This window comes from Canis lupus, chromosome 25 (assembly GCF_048164855.1).
Source record: "Canis lupus baileyi chromosome 25, mCanLup2.hap1, whole genome shotgun sequence".
Lineage (NCBI taxonomy): Eukaryota > Metazoa > Chordata > Mammalia > Carnivora > Canidae > Canis > Canis lupus.
This window is the reverse complement of record NC_132862.1, coordinates 8,964,144-8,981,820: the sequence shown is the minus strand read 5'-3', so window position 1 is coordinate 8,981,820 and position 17,677 is coordinate 8,964,144. Positions and strand designations below refer to the sequence as shown.

Genomic DNA, 17,677 nt, shown 5'->3' with positions numbered 1-17,677 from the left:
AGGTTCCCCATCGTTTTGTTTGTTTCAACAGCCCTACCTTCCTTACCCACAATTCAGGAAGACGAGAGAAATATCATTTAGCAGGCTGTTCAGAAATAACCTGTTGTCTGCTTAGACCTGAGAGAGGACAAGCCTTGTCCATTTGATAACATTAAGCTTGTAAATTTTAAGGAATCCTTGAATATTTTGGCCCTGTGGGATGTTGTATTCTTGGCAGAAGGGGGAGGGGGGCCTGTTATACCAACGTGTAAGCTGGGAATTGGCACAGCAGCTATATTAAGGAATTCAAAAACTGCTTAAAGGGAAACTGTGTGAATTGTATTTTTTTTTTAAACATGTTAACTCATGTATTGGTGTCTTTGATTAGGGTCTCAAAGCTGTTCACAATTTTTAAGTCTTACCTTTATTTAACTGCAGAACTCCCAAGGACCCAGACTGATTATGAGAACAGCCTGACCATGAAGATGTTCTTATTCCAGTTTGTCAACTACTATTCTTCATGCTTCTACATCGCATTCTTTAAGGGCAAATTTGTAGGTTATCCCGGAGACCCAACCTATTGGCTGGGAAAATACAGAAATGAAGAGGTACGAACTTAGAATTGGATTCTCCTGCCAATTTAAGCTGCTTCATGTTTTTCGCCACCGGGCGCCCAACAAAGAGTTTCTTCACTGTGAATTCTTTAGATTCTCTTTGCCTTAACAGAATAAATATCAGCGAAAAAGAAAATTAATGAACTCAGTCTCATGTTAGACCCCTGTAAAATTTAAGCGAGATTTTTCTTTTTAATATTCCAGTGTGAGCCCGGTGGCTGTCTCCTTGAACTGACGACACAGCTGACGATAATCATGGGAGGAAAAGCAATCTGGAATAACATACAAGAGGTGTTACTTCCGTGAGTATGAAGTTTTGTGATCTTGGGGATGTGATAGGGGATAGAACAACCCACCCATCCCACCCATTTGCCTCTATGGTCACACAGCTGCATGCCCACCTCTAAAATGCGGTAAACTCCATCAAAGGCCTCCAGACCGGATGGTCCAACCAATGGTGTATATGTATCCAGTGTTTAATAATTATGTTTAAAAGAAAAAAAAAAGCTTTCTATTTAACCTAAATCCCCATCTGCTACAGTTTATGCCTATTAGCCTATTGTTGGTAGCAGTCTGATTCTAGTCCTTGGAGATGGCGGTTGTTGGGGCTGTGAACTATTTCCTCAATTTCTTACAACCGTCTCCTCTCTTACACTATGGTTTTAAAAATCAACGGTAATAATTTGTTGAGTTGCTATTATGTACCAGTCACTGTATTAAGTGCTTTATAGATCTCTCAATCTGTCAGACAATCCTGATTTTTATCTCCCTTATGCAAATGAAGATTCTGTGACTTAAAGTGGTTAAGTGATTTACCCACATTCACATTATCCGTAAGAGGCTACTCTGGGATTCATGTCCAAGATCATGGGACTCCAAATCCACATGCTTTCAACCAGAGAAGTTCTCTTCAAACATGTAATCCTGTGCCTTAGGATCACAAGAGATAATGATCTAAAATAATAAACACAAATGTCTTGACTTTACTGTTCTTTCCCTAAGAAATGAGAACAACAGATGTTAGTTAGCCAAGGTCACACTGTCCTTTTAAATCTGCACTTAAGCTCGCTCTATCCTATCTCAAAGTGAATAGTCCAGTGCTGTTTCAATTTCTGCACATTTTCAGGGGCTTATTATATTCATTTTCTGTGATTGCTGCTGAACAGATTCCTACCAACTTAATGATAAGGGGAGGACAATGAGAAAAACACAAAACAACACAGATTTAATATCTTACGGTTCTAGAAGGCACAAGTCTGACGCAGCTTTCAGTGGGCTAAACTCAAAGTGTTGGCAGCCAACCTATTCCTTTCAGGAGCCCATAGGATGAATTCATTTATTTCTCTTTTCTAGCTTCTAGGAATTGTCTACATTCCTTGGCTTGTGGCTGCTTTTGTCATCTTAAAACCAGCAGTGTTGCTATGTGTCTGACTCTTCTATAGTCACATCCCCCTAGCTCGCCTCCTCCCTTCTTCTCTCCCTCCCTTCTTCTCTCCTCCCTTCTTCTCTCCCTCCCTTCTCTCCCTCCCTCCCTTTCTCCTCCACTTTGATTGCCCTGATAATTACATTGGGCCCACCTGGATGATCCAGGAAACTATCTTAAGGTCAGCTGATTTGCAACCTTATTCCCCTTTGCCATGTCACTTAACATATTCATATGTTCTGGGGGGTGGGACATGGCCATCTTTTGGTGGACCATTTTTCTGACTATGACACATACCTTTTCAAGGTAATTTCTGGCTCTGAGTTTCTGTCCTCACAGAACTTTTGATCTCTCTTCTGTCTTGCCTCCTATGTCTATACTTTCTGCTTATGGCAACCCGAAAGCCAACTGTGGCCCCTCTCAGTGTCCTCCAAAACTATGCACACAAGCAGCCTTTACTGATGTTTGGGACATGGAGCCAGCAACCCAGAATAATTCTGAAATTAAAAACCACCATCTTGGGCAGCCCTGGTGGCGCAGCGGTGTGGCACCGCCTGCAGCCCGGGGTGTGATCCTGGAGACCCGGGATCAAGTCCCATGTCAGGCTTCCTGCATGGAGCCTGCTTCTCCCTCTGCCTGTGTCTCTGCCTCTCTCTCTGAGAAAATAAATCTTAAAAAAAAAAAAAAAAAAAAAAAAAAAAAAAAAAAACCACTGTCTTTTAAAAGTCTTTTCTCCCACTGCATAGCTGGATTTTTTTTTATGACCCTTCTTTGTAGGCTCCAGACTCTTCAACCTATCTTCCCCCCACCCCACAGAACTTCCCTCCATTTCTTTCTCCTCCCTCCCCTAACTTCTCCTCTCTCTTCCCCATTACCAAGTTCCTGTTTATTCTCTTTGCAGAGCAGTTCACCATTTTTTTTTCCCTGTTTTCATAGAGCAGAAACGTTTGGGTCCTTTTACATTTCTTCATTAGGCTTCATCCTCCACCTTCAAGGTGAACTATCAGGGTCTATCTCAAAACAAACATTCCTCCTCCACCTTGTCCCCCCACCCCCGCAATGTTCTCCTCTCCTCCCTCCTCCCTTATACAAAAAGGATCTGGTCTTAACTGTAAAATTAATATGTGGGGTCCTTACTAGGGAGTAAATAACCCTTAACTTCACTGAGTTCATATTCAGATTTTTCCATATGAGTAAAAGTAGGTCATGCACAAATAGTGGGTTTCTATATGAAAACAAATATATCAAATAGAGGAAGGGCTTAACTCAGATTAGTAAACAGCATTTTTCTGAAGGAAGTAGGCTAGTTATTTAAACTAAATTTTGATGACTGGTTGATTGTCAGTGAGCCATTTTCTGAACCAAAAAAATAGCGACTGTTGGCAGGGCAGGGGATGGGGGTGGGGACATATATTTCCTAAACTGGTACTAAGAAATTCATATGAAATGAAACTTGTTCACATGAAATATTTAAAAATAAAGGATGTACATAGTATCCATGGTATATTTATACCTGTACTTCAAGATAGGCCATTGATGCACATTATAGTGAGCTCAACTTTTTGTTAGACATTTCTTTTTTTTTTTTTTTTTTAATTGTATTCATTTATTCCTGAGAGACACAGAGAGAGAAGCAGAGGGAGAAGCAGGCTCCAGGCGGGGAGCCTGATGCGAAACTCGATCCCAGGACCCCAGGATCACGCCCTGGGCCAAAGGCAGGCACTAAACCACTGAGGCGCCCCTGTTAGACATTTCTATTCCTGGCCTAAAACACCTCAGGGCGGTATGTTTTGAATTATCTCTCCCTTGTCTGAAAACTGGGAATGCTACATTCTAGCCACTTTAGAGAGTGACTTGGGCTCTTCCCATCAGTCTTTGTTTGTAGGTACCACTTTCCTGCATACGTTTTCCACACAAAGTGAAAGATCAGTTACTCTTCCTACCCAAACCGATCCCCAACCCCAAAATACATAAGATAGGCAAGAAAAGCCTGGTCAGTCAGTAGCTATTTTCCCACCATTTAAATATGTCCAAAGGAACATAATGAAATGAATATCACCGTAAACTGGTCTTCTTCCACCCTGACACCACTGGAGGTCCTCAGTGAGGATTCCAGGAACAAAGCACTTCTGGCACTGTGACCCAGGTTCCCTTTGGGGTCCCGCTGGCACCTAAATCAGTACCTGGAATTTAGTAGGCACACCCCAGCACCAGTCTAGTGAATGAGTGACCCATGTGCTTCGAATACATAACATCAGCAAAATAACAGAATTGTTTGTTGGACCCAGGGAACAAGCCCAAAGTCCTTTGCCCTTTCCAGTCTCACTTTGTATTTTGATATTTGAGGCATTCCTGGGAATTTTATTCTGTGTTTGACAAAGGGTTCATACAATCCCTGCATTAAGCCACTCTGGAGAAAATTTTATGATTAAACATTAAGGAAAATAATTACAGCTAAAAATCCAAAATACCAATAGCATTGTTCTTTGGTATTTAGATAACAGATGGCTGTAATTTTCATCCATTGTTGGTTTTCTGTGTTTTTCACAACGGGAATGCACTACTTAAATGAGGAAAGTGAACTATATAAGAGAACAGATCTGATTTGGCTGGAAGATGAACCAGACATACAATAAAGAGAACCCGAAATACAGCTATCCCTCACTATCTATACTGACCCTTTATTTTCAGGAACAGTAAAATAGATTCAGATAGTGAAGGATGCTTGTATTCAAAATTAGCAAGTGGGAATACTGTGGAATATCCTTAATAGAAATGATGATTATCTATAGCATCTGGATTAAATATGATAATGAAGCTACAAAGAGAAAATGAGGTGTAAAGTGCTTTACACGTAATAAGGACTTAGGGAAGGGTGCTTTTCCAATGCTGTTATTGCTAGTATGCATGATAAATCCCTAAGAAAATTATTTTGTAACCCCTGCTAGAGAGAGGAAGCTTCCACTCATGGCCGGGGGAAGAGGTATCTGGAATCTGTATTTTTAAAAAGTTCCCTAGATGATTCTCATGTTCAGTCAAGATTGATATCTCTGCACTAGATTCGTAACTCACTAGAAAACCCTAAAGACCAAGGACAGTGATGGATGGATGACAGCCCAAGATTCCCTACTACAGATAAGTAGTTCAATTCAGGAAGACTGAACAAGAGTCTGTAGTTCAGAAGAGAAAGCTACTCAGAAAGACGTCTAATATGATGTATTACGGGTGATGAAAGGCAGTACAGTATGAGAGGGAAGTACTAGATGAGCTGATCATACAAGTGGTTGCCAAGACAGAAGTTTCACCCTCAGTCCAAATTGTAATGGATTTGGACCCCCGATAGTAAAAGAACTGCTTCTCTGGAGCATTGAGAGGATTCAATCAAGAGGCTAGGACTGGAAGTGTGAGGCAGAGCAAAAAACCAAAACAACAGAAATCAGGAATCTCGAGTTTGGGTGGCATGAAGGGTGATGAGTGACACCACCTGTGTCACAAGGCCCCTGTCATGTGTGAAACTGCAGGTTCCCAGCCTTGCCTTAGACTTGACTGATAACAGAGCTTTGGGTTGGGTTACAGGATGTAGCACTAGCATCAAGCATTCTAGGTCATTCTAAGTGCTGAAGTGAGATCCGCCAATCCAGACAACATTGTGTCCCCAAGCCAAGATTCTAAGTAACGTAGGCTGTGTTACCTGTCAGCCTCAGCAGTTAGCCTGTATTGGTCCAAAGAAAATCTTGTTTGTGAAGGTGGTCTTGATATATTAGGAAATGTGCTAAATACTTTACCTGTTCTGAATTATTTAATCCTGACAGAAATCCTGGGCAGTGTAAGTTTTGTTACCTCATTTAATTTGAATTTGACCAAAGTCAAAGAGTAAGCAATGAAGAGTAGATTCAGATTCAGGGGTGTCTGAGACCATATCCCCTCCACTTTCCACAGCCTCCTACTGTGCCCCTAATGTCACAGAAGAGAAAGAAGTGGGGAAAGATTGGGAAGCCAGGGGCATGTTCTGTGGTAGAGCACTTCCCCTTCATGAACCTTGAGGAGTGGCCAGTAAAGTTTACACAGAGACCAGGAGCAGTGGGTCACCTAGCATGACAAGCTATTTGTAACTCATCCCTCCATGCAGAGGCCGGAGGGGGGTGGGGGGCAGTGGTGCAGGGAAGTACACCTGCACACGTGCATGTGCAGCATCCTCCATTGTCTTTATAGTGCGAAGCCTTTTCATTTTCTGAATTTGAAATTTGTACAAGCATGTTGTTTAATGATCCAAACCTTAGCCCACATGTTTGTATTTGAAGTTGTTTGCTGCTGTCGTGCATCTTCTGGTGAACTCCACAAGGAAACCACAAGTCACCTGTTGCTTAGGGGAACAACAGTTGCTTAGACTGCAGGTGCACACCTCATCTCACTGCCAACTTCAGTTTTTCTTCAGGAAAAATTGCCATAAAAAGTAGGGGGGACACATTTATCTGGAGGCATTGATAAAGAAAATAACATGAAACAATAGACACCCCTGAGGGGCCAGTGTCCAATAGAGCAGAGCACTGCACTGTTTCCAACCAGCTCTGCACTATAATGTTGAGGAAGCATTTTCACTTCTCAGGCCCTTGATTTATTCAGCTTAAAACAAGAGTCAGTCCCATTTACAACTACACCCAAAGCCAGAAGAGACATAGGAATAAACCTAACCAAAGAGGCAGAGGATCTGCACTCAGAAAACTATAGAACGCTCATGAAAGAAATCGAGGTAGACACAAAGAAATGGAAAAACGTTGCATGCTCATGGATCAGAAGAACAAATATTTTAACAAATTTTGTTAAAATGTCTATGCTACCTAGAGTAATCTATACATTCAGTGCAATCCCTATCAAAATAACATCAACTTACTTCACAGAGCTGGAACAAATAATCCTAAAATTTGTATGGAGCCAGAAAAGGCCCCAAATAGCCAAAGGATTGTTGGAAAAAAGAAAAAGAAAAAGAAAAGAAAAAAACAAAGCTGGTGACATCACAATCCCAGACTTCCAGCTCTATTACAAAGCTGTAGTCATCAAGACAGTATGGTACCGGCACGAAAACAGACCAATGGGAACAGAATAGGAAACCCAGAAATGGACCCTCAACTCTATGGGCAACTAATCTTTGACAAAGCAGGAAAGACTATCCAATGAAAAAAAAAGAGTCTCCAACAAATGGTGTTGGGAAAATTGTACAGCCACGCACAAAAGAATGAAACTGGACCATTTCCTTATGCCATACACAAAAATAGACTCAAATATGAGACGGGAATCCATCAAAATCCTAAAGGAGAACACAGGCAGCAACCTCTTTGACCTCAGCTGCAGCAGTTTCTTGCTGGCATGTCTCCAAAGGCAAGGGAAACAAAGGCAAAAATGAACTATTGGGACTTCATCCAGATAAAAAAGCTTTTGCACAGCAGTTGACAAAACCAAAAGACAACTGACGGAATTGGAGAAGATATTTGCAAATGATAGATCAGATAAAGGGCTAGTCTCCAAGATCTATAAAAAACTTACCTAACTCAACACCTAAAGAACAAATAATCCAATCAAGAAATGGACAGAAGACATGAACTTCTCCAAAGAAGACATACAGATGGCCAACAGACACATGAAAAAAATGCTCCACGTCACTCAGCATCAAGGAATTACAAATCAAAACCACAAAGGGATACTACCTCACACCAGTCAGACTGAGTAAAATTAACAAGTCAGGAAACAACAAATGTTGGCAAGCATGCAGAGAAAGGGGAACCCTCGTACACTGTTGGTGGGAATGCAAGCTGGTGCAGCCCCTCTGGAAAATAGTATGGAGGTTCCTCAAGAAGTTGAACATAGGGGGATCCCTGGGTGGCTCAGCAGTTTGGCGCCTGCCTTCAGCCCAGGGTGTGATCCTGGAGTCCCGGGGTCGAGTCCCACATCGGGCTCCTGCATGGAACCTGCTTCTCCCTCTGCTTGTGTCTCTGCCTCTCTCTCTCTCTCTCTCTCTCTCTCTCTCTCTCTCATGAATAAATAAATAAAATCTTTAAAAAAAAAAAAAAAGTTGAACATAGAGCTTCCTTATGACCCAGCAATTGAACTACTGGGTATTTAGCACAAAGATATAAGTGTAGTGATCCAAAGGGGCCCCTGCACCCCAATGTTTATAGCAGCAATGTCCACAATAGCCAAACTTTGGGAAAAGCCCAGATATCCATCAACAGATAAATGGATAATGATGTGGTATATATGTATGTATGTATATATACATATATATGTGTGTGTGTGTGTGTGTATGTGTATTTGTACACAATGGAATACTAAGCCATCAAAAAAATTGAAATCTTGCCATTTGTAATGACACGGATGAAACTACAGGATTTTTTGCCAAGTTAATTAAGTGATTCAGAGAAAGATAATTATAATATAATCTCACTTATATGTGGAATTTAAGAAACAAGACAGAGGATCATAGAGGAAAAAATAAAGCAAGACAAAAATCAGAGAGGAGACATACCGTAAGAGATTCTTAATCATAGGAAACAAACTGAGGGTCACTGGAGGGGAGAGGGTTGGGGGTTGGGGTAACTGTGTGATGAACATGAAGAAGGGCACGTGACGTAATGAGGACTGGGTATTATGTAAGACTGGTGATTCTCTTATCTCTACCTCTGAAATCAATAATACATGTTAATTGAATGTAAATCTAAATTAAAAAAATAGGGTCTTGGACCTGTTTCATCTAAAATGAAAATACATCACTTTTCTTTGAGAGCCCTTCAATGGCTCCCCACTTTACCCAAAAAATGCCCAAATCTTCACAATGGTCTCTTAGGCTCCCCACCCCTCAAAACTACCAAAGTAGTTTCCTACTAGTCCAGGATCACACCAGTCTCCATGCTGTCTGCCCAACATAAAAGGTCTGCTCCTGCTTCTGGGGCTCTGTAGTCACAGTTTCCTCTGCCTCCTTCATAATTTTATTCAAATGTCACTCCTGAGCCCTTCCCTGCCACTGCACCACCCCCCCACCACAAATACAAACAATCTCCATTCCTTGCCCTGCCTCATTCTTCTCCACAGCATGATCACCAGCTCACATACCATGTCTGGCTTTATTTTATCTTCTCTGGTGATTTCATACTGGAAAGACTATTTTGGATAATAGCAGAGAAATGGGGGGGGGAAAAATAAGAAATCTAAAGCTAATCAAATGAGAGAAAGTATTTTTAAAAACCTAACTGTCCATATGAAAAGGAGCTGAGCGAAAACAGTAGCAGTTACAATTTTAATAAAACCTGGTACATAGTACTGTTTTTCAAAATATTTGGGGTTAAGGAGGCAGAAGTAAAAAGAAATTGAGTATGAAAACAAAATTCATTTCTTGGGGAGAATGATGTGTTTAGCTCAAGATATCTGCAAAATAATTTGATAAGATTCTCATTCACAGTTTGATCTTTTTGGCAGCTGGATCAAGAACCTAATTGGACGATATCACACAGCTTCCAGAACAGAAAAGAAATCCCCACGATGGGAACAAGACTACCACCTGCAGCTCATGGGCAAACTGGGATTGTTTTATGAATATCTTGAAATGAGTAAGTCCTTACTGAAGTTTTAGGTGATATAAATTATATTGGAATATGTCTTGGATCCCAAATAATTCCCTGGCATACTGAAATGAAGAAAAACACATTTTTCTCCACTAGGGAAAATTACACAATCAGGCCTTCAAATAAGGTGACTGTGTGTATCTTTGTCAGTATTTGTCATACAGAGCTAGAGGTTTATTACTAAGCAGTGAAATGCAATATTCATTGAGGTGCAGCCTCACCATTCTCAGTGTACTCTACCCATGCTGTCTGAGAGTGAACTCAGAACTATTATTAGAGGTGATTCAGCTTGGGCTGGAGTCCACACAGGCACAGCTGTTGGCCAGTACACTTCTGAATGAAGCATTTAATCAAGCCTGGACGGAAAGCCTGTATGTAGGAGCATGCTGTTACGAGGCAGGAAAGATCACAGGGTTCCCCTTTCATACCTCCCACCTGCTTTTGACTGCGTGTCTGTTTCTCCAGGCCCATCACTTCTGCATGGTTCCTTGAGTGACCTCATGGCTAATCCCTGGCTTGAGTGTAGAACCATTTTGCTGGTTTGGAATTAAGATTTAGCACGGGTCCCTTCCTTCGTGAATGCCTTTGTCCATTTGCGCAGTATTAGCTTGGGCTCTATTTCTCTTCCGTTGGCCTTGATTCTGAGTTCTTGGGTGCCTTTAAATGAACACCTCTCCAAACAGATTTCCAGAGGAAACTATCTTTTCTACTATGCATGACACGCTTCTATCTAACAGAAGGCTTACAATTTACAGGTTTTGTATCTGCGCCCTATCAGCTAACCATTGCACCGAATTACAATTTTTCTAAGCTTTAGGAGGCAAAACATTTTGGTTGACAGGCCTTGCTTTTATGCAGAGGGGTTTGTATGTTTGCGAAGATACCCCTTTGTGGTTCCTGTTCACAAGTCTGCGGATAGACGATGGTTTTATTAAATCACATTCTATATGTGAAATAATTGCTTTTAAAAATATACATTATACATGGAGACACATCTGCTTCCTTCAGTGAGTGAAAGGTTCGTCTTGTAGCTTCTTCAGTCAACAATACTTTGCAGTCTGGAGTTTGATTTGAATTTCATTCTTGCTTTTGTTCTGTTTCGTGACCAGCTTTGATTAAGGATATAGCTTCAGTACGTAATGTAGAAGCTAGATTTATTTATTTATTCTTTTTCTTTCCAAACGGACTGCAAGACAATTACCTCTGATTCCACAATGAGTCATAATTGTAAATATTTCTTATCGGAGCTATTATCAGCATCAACAACAACATTCTAGGGCAGGATATCATTTGTTATTTTAGTACCAAATACATACCTTGGGGGGAAAAAAGTTATTTTTCTGTAGTTGACTACAGACACTCAAATAAATAGTGTTGTGAGAAGTTATAGGAAAAGGTTGTGCTTTGGGGGGAAGTTGCCATGACTTTTAGAGCTTCATAGTCTCCTTAAAATAATTGCCAACAAAATAATTCGGCCTCACCCTACCCTACGAGAAAGGCTGGAATAACAACTGTTCAAGATAGACATTTATTAAATTGTTTTCCTATTATCAAACTAATACCTAATGAATTAGAAAAATTAATCCGTTTTTGAGAATAGGCAGTCTAATCTGTATTCAACACCACTACTTTTTGTTATTTGACCTTGTAAGAGACAGAATGGCCAAGTGCTTTTTGAATTATTTTTGTTCCTCTAAAATAAATACAGAGCACCTTTGGTGATGGTCTCATCACCACAGTTCCTTTCCTCTGGTTTTCCCCTTCTTCATCTGCCTTTCTAATTTTGCCTCCTAGCTGCTGAAGGGAACCATCTTCTAGCGGACGACCCTTAAACCCAACCACCAGCTCTGTTCCCCTCTGCCTAATTCAGGAGACTAGAATTCCCCTCTGTCTGAAACACCCTTCTCTTCTCTATGTGAGGAACTGCTGCCAAACCTCAGCAGTAACCCTTAACTTTTCACACAGATTTGCTGCTCTTGTCTGTAGGAATTAACAGCACTTGATTCCTGTCTTGATGGCATCTGATTATGTGCACACCTCCCCCCAGACTGGACTGATCCTGCTCAAGGTGGCTACACAGACCTTTGCCTCTTTCAGCCTCAGCTGGAGCACACCACCGTCTGGACCCTAGGACTCATAAATATTTAATTAAGGGACCTGAGCTTAGAGTTTCAACACACACTTACAACTGTTAATTGAGTTTACGTTAACATTGCCCCCACCATCCCACTGAAGTTCTTTATAGCTTGTTTTTGGGGTTTTATTTTTGAGTGAAATTTCTACGTTATTTATCTCCACAATCCTTGGAGATTATTAAAGTAATCCTATTATGTTAACCAAAATTGCCTCCCCAGGTGTATATGCCTGACTTCTGAGAATTCAGACACAGGATATAGAGAAATTGTCAGTCTAAAATCTGGAAGCCATAAAATACCATTTTGTACTTAGAGCACTACACAGCATAGACACCAGACTCTTGAGAACTTAGTGATGGCTTCTCAGGGGGCAGGTGCCATAAATTAAATGCACTAAAGTGATGGAGGGGGCCGTTTGTCTCTGGCCCTGCCTCTTCTACCCTTGTTAACTTGACTTCAGCATCCTCCATCTCTAAGTTAATTTTTAAAGATTAAAACAATGACCTTCATATATTATTTTCTCCATTTAATTTACTATAATTAATATCAATACTTCTTCAGCATTTTCTTGTGCCCACCCCTTTTCTCTCTCCAATGCTAACCCCACCTAAGTGCTCCTTACACTCTCCAGGACTCAGGCTGGTCTTCTCCCCACTACCTGCATTAGTGTTTCCTCATCTTTGCATGCCTCCTAACTCTATACTCATTCATCCAATAAACATTTATGGAGAACCTGCTATGCCAAACACTGTATCAGTTGGTGGTGATACCAAGGTATGTAAGACTTGGTGCCCACCCTCACGGAGCCAAGTGAAGGATGGTCAACACCTAGTAGATTGTTAAGAAGGTAAATGAAGATCAGCCTTCCTAGAGCAGGTGATATTTGAACTGGATTTTGTTTTTTTGTTTGTTTGTTTTTTGTTTTATTTTTGAACTGGATTTTGAAGGATGGATGGAAGTTATCTGTCCAAAGTATGCTAAAGGGAATAGACATTTCATGCAGAGAGGGTGATACATTTAAAAGTACAAGGGCATGAAACAGCTTGGCCAGATTCAAAGAGGGGCAAGTAAACAAGGTATGGTGAAAACAAAGGATCCAGAGGTGGGAATATCAGGTAAGCAAAAGCTAGGTCATAATGGGTCTTGCATGCTTAGCCAGGAGACTTGAACTTATCCTTAATGAGCTTATCCTTACCCACTGTAATACTTGTAAGCAAGAGAATTATATAATGTTTATGTTGAAAAAGATGAGGTCATTCTGCTGCAGAATGGAAGCTCTTTGGAAGGAAAAGGATATTTTGGGAGGCTACACCAGGTAACCCACACAATTGGATAATCCCCACACCTAAATAGAGGCAGTGGGCATAGCCACAGGATCAAGGAGACAGATTCAATAAGTGTTAAAGAAATGACTAATATGACAGGTGAAGAATAGAATCAAGATAATTTCCAGGAGATCGAATATGCAGGTGGATTATGAGGAGAAGAACTAGTTTCAAGAAAATGGTTCACCACTGGGTATTTTGAGTGCAAGGTGCCCATGGGCCACATCCATAGCAGCGACCATTAGAAAGTTGGATTCCCTAGGAGCTCAAAGGAGCTGCAGATGAGGCCATAGGGGTGATTCAGGCACACCAGGCACAGAATTGAGGATGAGGCCCTGGGGAAAGGAGCCATTTAAAGGGTAAATGGGGGAAAAGATCCACAAAGAGGAGGAAGACTGGCAGAAGAGTTGGAAGAAACGTAGCAGAGAGTTGTGTCAACAGAGAAGCTTAGAAGGTGGTAATGTTGCTTAAGAGAGATTTGAACACTGACTAAAAGCTTAATGCAAAATACGCAGACAGGGTTGGGAAGCAAGAGCCAAAGCCCACACTTAACTCCTGGACAGTGGGGAAAGGTGGAAGAAGCATTCTGTAGCATTTAAAAAAAAAAAAAAAAAAGTGTGCATGTGCATGCACGCACACACACATACACAACCCTACCTTGGCTTTTAAAAATGATTTAAATAAAACAGAAATCAAGGGGGAAGAGCATTCCACCAAGAGGGAAATGTTTGGCCACATCAAAAGCAGCCTAGCGATCCAACAAATAAGTACTGAGATGTACACTGATTTAGGAATAGGCAGTCACCGAAAAGTGAGCCCTGCAAGGGCAGTGGCAGTGCAGTGGTGAGGGCTGTGGCAGGATGAGGAAGGAGTGAGTGATGGAGAAATAGTCAAGTTAGGTACTTCAAGAAACCTGACCGTAAAGTGAAGAAGAAAGCATAGAAAGTGTTAGAGAGCAATCTTGGGTCATGGAAAAATTTTAGGCAAGGATTATTTTTGTTTTTAGTGTGTGGCTTTTGCCTTGCAGCATCCATAGGTCTTTTTTGTTGTTGCTCTTCATTTCAAAAGTTTAGAAAGTTCTCACTTAAACATCAAAACAGATTATGCCATGTTGGTTTTTCATTATTTTTAATTAATCTATCAGTAATTTATTTTGACATCAGAAATGAGGACTCTGGACCAGTTTTTCCAGTGATGTAGCTAATTGCCCCAGTACTTGAATCCACCGAATTGAATTATCACTCTTTCTGCATCTATTCTGATTAATTCAGAATTAGTTCTAAACTGTTTCAGTTGCCATAGGGTAATAATACCTTTTATTAATAGGTAATAATACCTATAATACATTCACATCCCTTAGAGCTGGTTCCATCTTATCCTTTTTCAGAAAGTCTCTCATACTGTCAGTTCAAGCATCGCTCTTCATTATCTTACTCATGTAGATTTCTTAATGTTAGCATCACCTTTCATCTTTAAAAAAAAAATCTATTTAGGATTATTAGCTAAATTTGCATTAGGATTCTAAATTATGTTTTGGAGAAAAAAATTAAGTCCCCCAATTTGAATCTGCCCAGTTAAGAGTATGGTACATCCTACCATCCATTCATTTATCATTATTTGTTTTTATTTTTTACGTCCATTATCATATCACTGTTAACATTTCTCACCAATTTATTCCTAAATAATCTGGACTTTTGCTGTTATTATAAATGGCATCTTTTCTATTTGGGATTTTTTAACTGGGTTAATTGCTAGTATAGTCCTAATTTCTGGCTTCTCTTGAATCATGGGGAGATCTGGCAACACTGGATCCTCATCCCAACATGGCAACTGTGAATAGTAGTCACTTTTATTAGGCTACGTACTTGCCAGTTTACCACAGTTGACTGCACCCACTCCACTCATTTCTATTACTTGCTTGGCCCCTGCAGGCCGATGAATTCACATAGAGGTAGGTGGTGCAAAGACACAGTCAGCAGCATAGCACCAAGCATTAGTGTCAACATCTATGACCTCACCAACTCTGGTCCTTGCCTATCTATCATCCCTGAAGCTGATGGCTCCTGCCTGGCCTGTGGACCTACCAAATCTTTCCATCCTTCTTTGTTCTTCTGCAACACACCCTGGCCTCTCAGAGCAGAAGCACATGCCCACTCCTACCTACATCCCCTCCACATCTTGCCCTTCCTGGCCAGATTGATCCCTGCCCCTTTTCAAGCAGTATCTATAAAGGGGCTGTAATCTTTTATTAACAGCCTTAGTTCCATATCTGTACTAGTTTACTTGAAAATTTCTCTTAGATCTCCAGCCTTCTCATTTCTAACCTTTACCCCCCTGTGGTACAGCTTGCCCCAAATCTCTATTGCCCCATCTATAGCGAAGTCACATAAATTACAGATAAGGAAGAAAATAACATCTCAGCCATCACTTGAATTTTTACTTACTGTGACCACATAGACTGCAACAACTTCAAGATAAAAATTCCTGAAGAAATGTATTTTGCCTTATTAGGACACTTTCATCACTACATTTCCCTGATTTGTAATAATATTACAAATTCTCTGAATGCACCGCATTGCATCTACAGACTTGGGGGAGCTTGCTCATTTGCCTGTTTCCAGCATGTTTCTTCTAACATTCTCTAAACATAGCCTTCCCCAAAGTACATTTCTTTTTAACTTGTTAGATACTTCCACAATAGTCCTTTTCTTTTTTTTAACCCTAAAACACAAATCATCTTCCAACATCCAATTATTTCAACAGAGAATGAATATACTTAGAGTGTCCCAACTTTATTACCAGCAAATAACTTTAGTTGGTTAAAGATTTTCAGTATATTATTCCTATTATGCGTATACACGTGAATGAAACCGGCTATAACTACTCGTCTTTCCAGAGACTTCACATTTGTCTTTTGTTTGGGTTCTTTCAGTGTTGAACATTGTTATTACCATGGATGTCTTTTCTCTCGTATTTAGTTTATTGCTTGCCTTTCTCTTGCTTTATAAGAGTAAAGGAAAATATGTTGTCCTTCCATCCACCCACCACTCCATGATGCGTGTCCATTCCATTGACAGTTATTCAGTTTGGGTTCGTCACCTTATTTGTGGCCTCTTTTCCACTGGCCCCTCTGTTGGCTCTGGTGAACAATATATTGGAAATAAGAGTGGACGCGTGGAAAATGACTACCCAGTATAGACGCATGGTTCCAGAGAAAGCCCAAGACATCGGAGCATGGCAGCCCATCATGCAAGGAATAGCAATTCTGGCTGTGGTGACCAATGTGAGTAAACCTAGGCTTCACAGGATAAAGACCTTGAAAAGTCCAAAAATGTGTTAGTGTTGCTACCTAAAGAATTAAGTGTTCGCTGTTTTTTTTAAAACGGGAGGGAGATGCCAGTACCATCATCCATATAAAAACAGTTGTTATAACTGTGATTATTATTATTGTTTAATGATTTTAATTGTTTATAATTATTATTCATGACTTAAAAAGTCAAAACCTCTTACAGGGGCAGTTGCTAAGGGTGGCCATTATACTATTGTTCATTTGTTTAAGTCTTTATTCAATAGAAACACGGTAATAGTAATAACAGTAAGTACTAATTCTCTTAATCCTCACAAGACTGTAAAAGAAGTATCATTCTACCATATTTTATTATGTATTCCAAACTATCGACTTAAAATATTAACTCTGATGATAAAGTACTTTGTGAGTTCCATTCATGTGTCACCTTCTTTGATTCCTAGGCAGAGGTTCTTCAAGAAGGAGGGCTCTAGAGTGGGCCTCATTTCTCCTCTCTACCCCACCCTTGGCCTTTGCTAGCCACTCTCTGGTCATTAGCTAAGCAGCCTCATACCCTGCATGTGTCCCAGCTGTGAGGAACAGGTTGTCTTTTACAACATGTATAGATCTTGGACCAATCTGAACAGTCAGTGTCTGTCTGCCTGTCTGTCTCTCTCCGCCCCCCCCCCAACCCCCATTTTTTTTTTTTTTTAAACACAAGCCAATAAGGAGCTCTCAGGGAGAACAATTTCCATCCCAGCCCAGCAAGGGAATGACTACCTTCCCTAGAAATAGCCTTACAATTAGGGCTATTACCTCCCTTTTTTCACTACCCACTTTATTTCTAGGTCACAGTTCTCAACAAGATGATATCCCAGTTTTAATTTCTTAGTTAAGCCACACTTGCCCTGAGTCTGCAGCCTTTTTCCACAAGCACTTGTAGAAACAACAGAATTCAGCAGTGCCTGTGGGTCAGGCTTCGTGTCAGGCTCAGCACTGTAGACACAGGTCAGACCCAAGGTCCAGCTCCCTGCACTGCAGCTTCTCGGCCGCATGACATCTGGCCAGGATTTAACACATCAGAGCTTCATTTTACCATTTGTAAGTTAAATAATTCCCAGCTCCTATTTTAAGAATATTATATACCATAAAGGGTGACCAAGGACTTCAGTGAGCTAATGCATAGAATGCACAGAGCCTGGTCCTCCTGCAATCTTAGCTGCTGCTGTGTCATCTTCATCACCCATTGTAACAGTGACTCTGTGTAGACTTTGACAGATGTCTAAACTAAAGGCACAAGAA

General features: G+C 40.7%; 1 protein-coding gene and 1 long non-coding RNA gene across 7 annotated transcripts in view; one reads left to right on the top strand and one right to left on the bottom strand.

The window, feature by feature from the left end:
- LOC140617229 (uncharacterized) overlaps positions 1–866 on the bottom strand; it is a 51,409-nt gene extending 50,543 nt beyond the window's left edge. Inside the window, exon 1 of one of the 2 annotated variants that reach the window (XR_012017450.1) lies at positions 402–866. This is a non-coding gene — a long non-coding RNA (uncharacterized lncRNA). The remainder of the gene's footprint in view (positions 1–401) is intronic. The other variant, XR_012017451.1, reaches the window with a different exon arrangement.
- The window catches only part of ANO6 (anoctamin 6), a 186,210-nt gene that overhangs the window by 155,737 nt on the left and 12,796 nt on the right, over positions 1–17,677 (top strand). For all 5 annotated transcript variants that reach the window (XM_072798241.1, XM_072798240.1, XM_072798244.1 and 2 more), the window contains 4 exons: positions 418–587; positions 798–895; positions 9,484–9,614; positions 16,167–16,372. In XM_072798241.1, the coding sequence (XP_072654342.1) occupies positions 418–587; positions 798–895; positions 9,484–9,614; positions 16,167–16,372 (605 nt within the window). The remainder of the gene's footprint in view (positions 1–417; positions 588–797; positions 896–9,483; positions 9,615–16,166; positions 16,373–17,677) is intronic.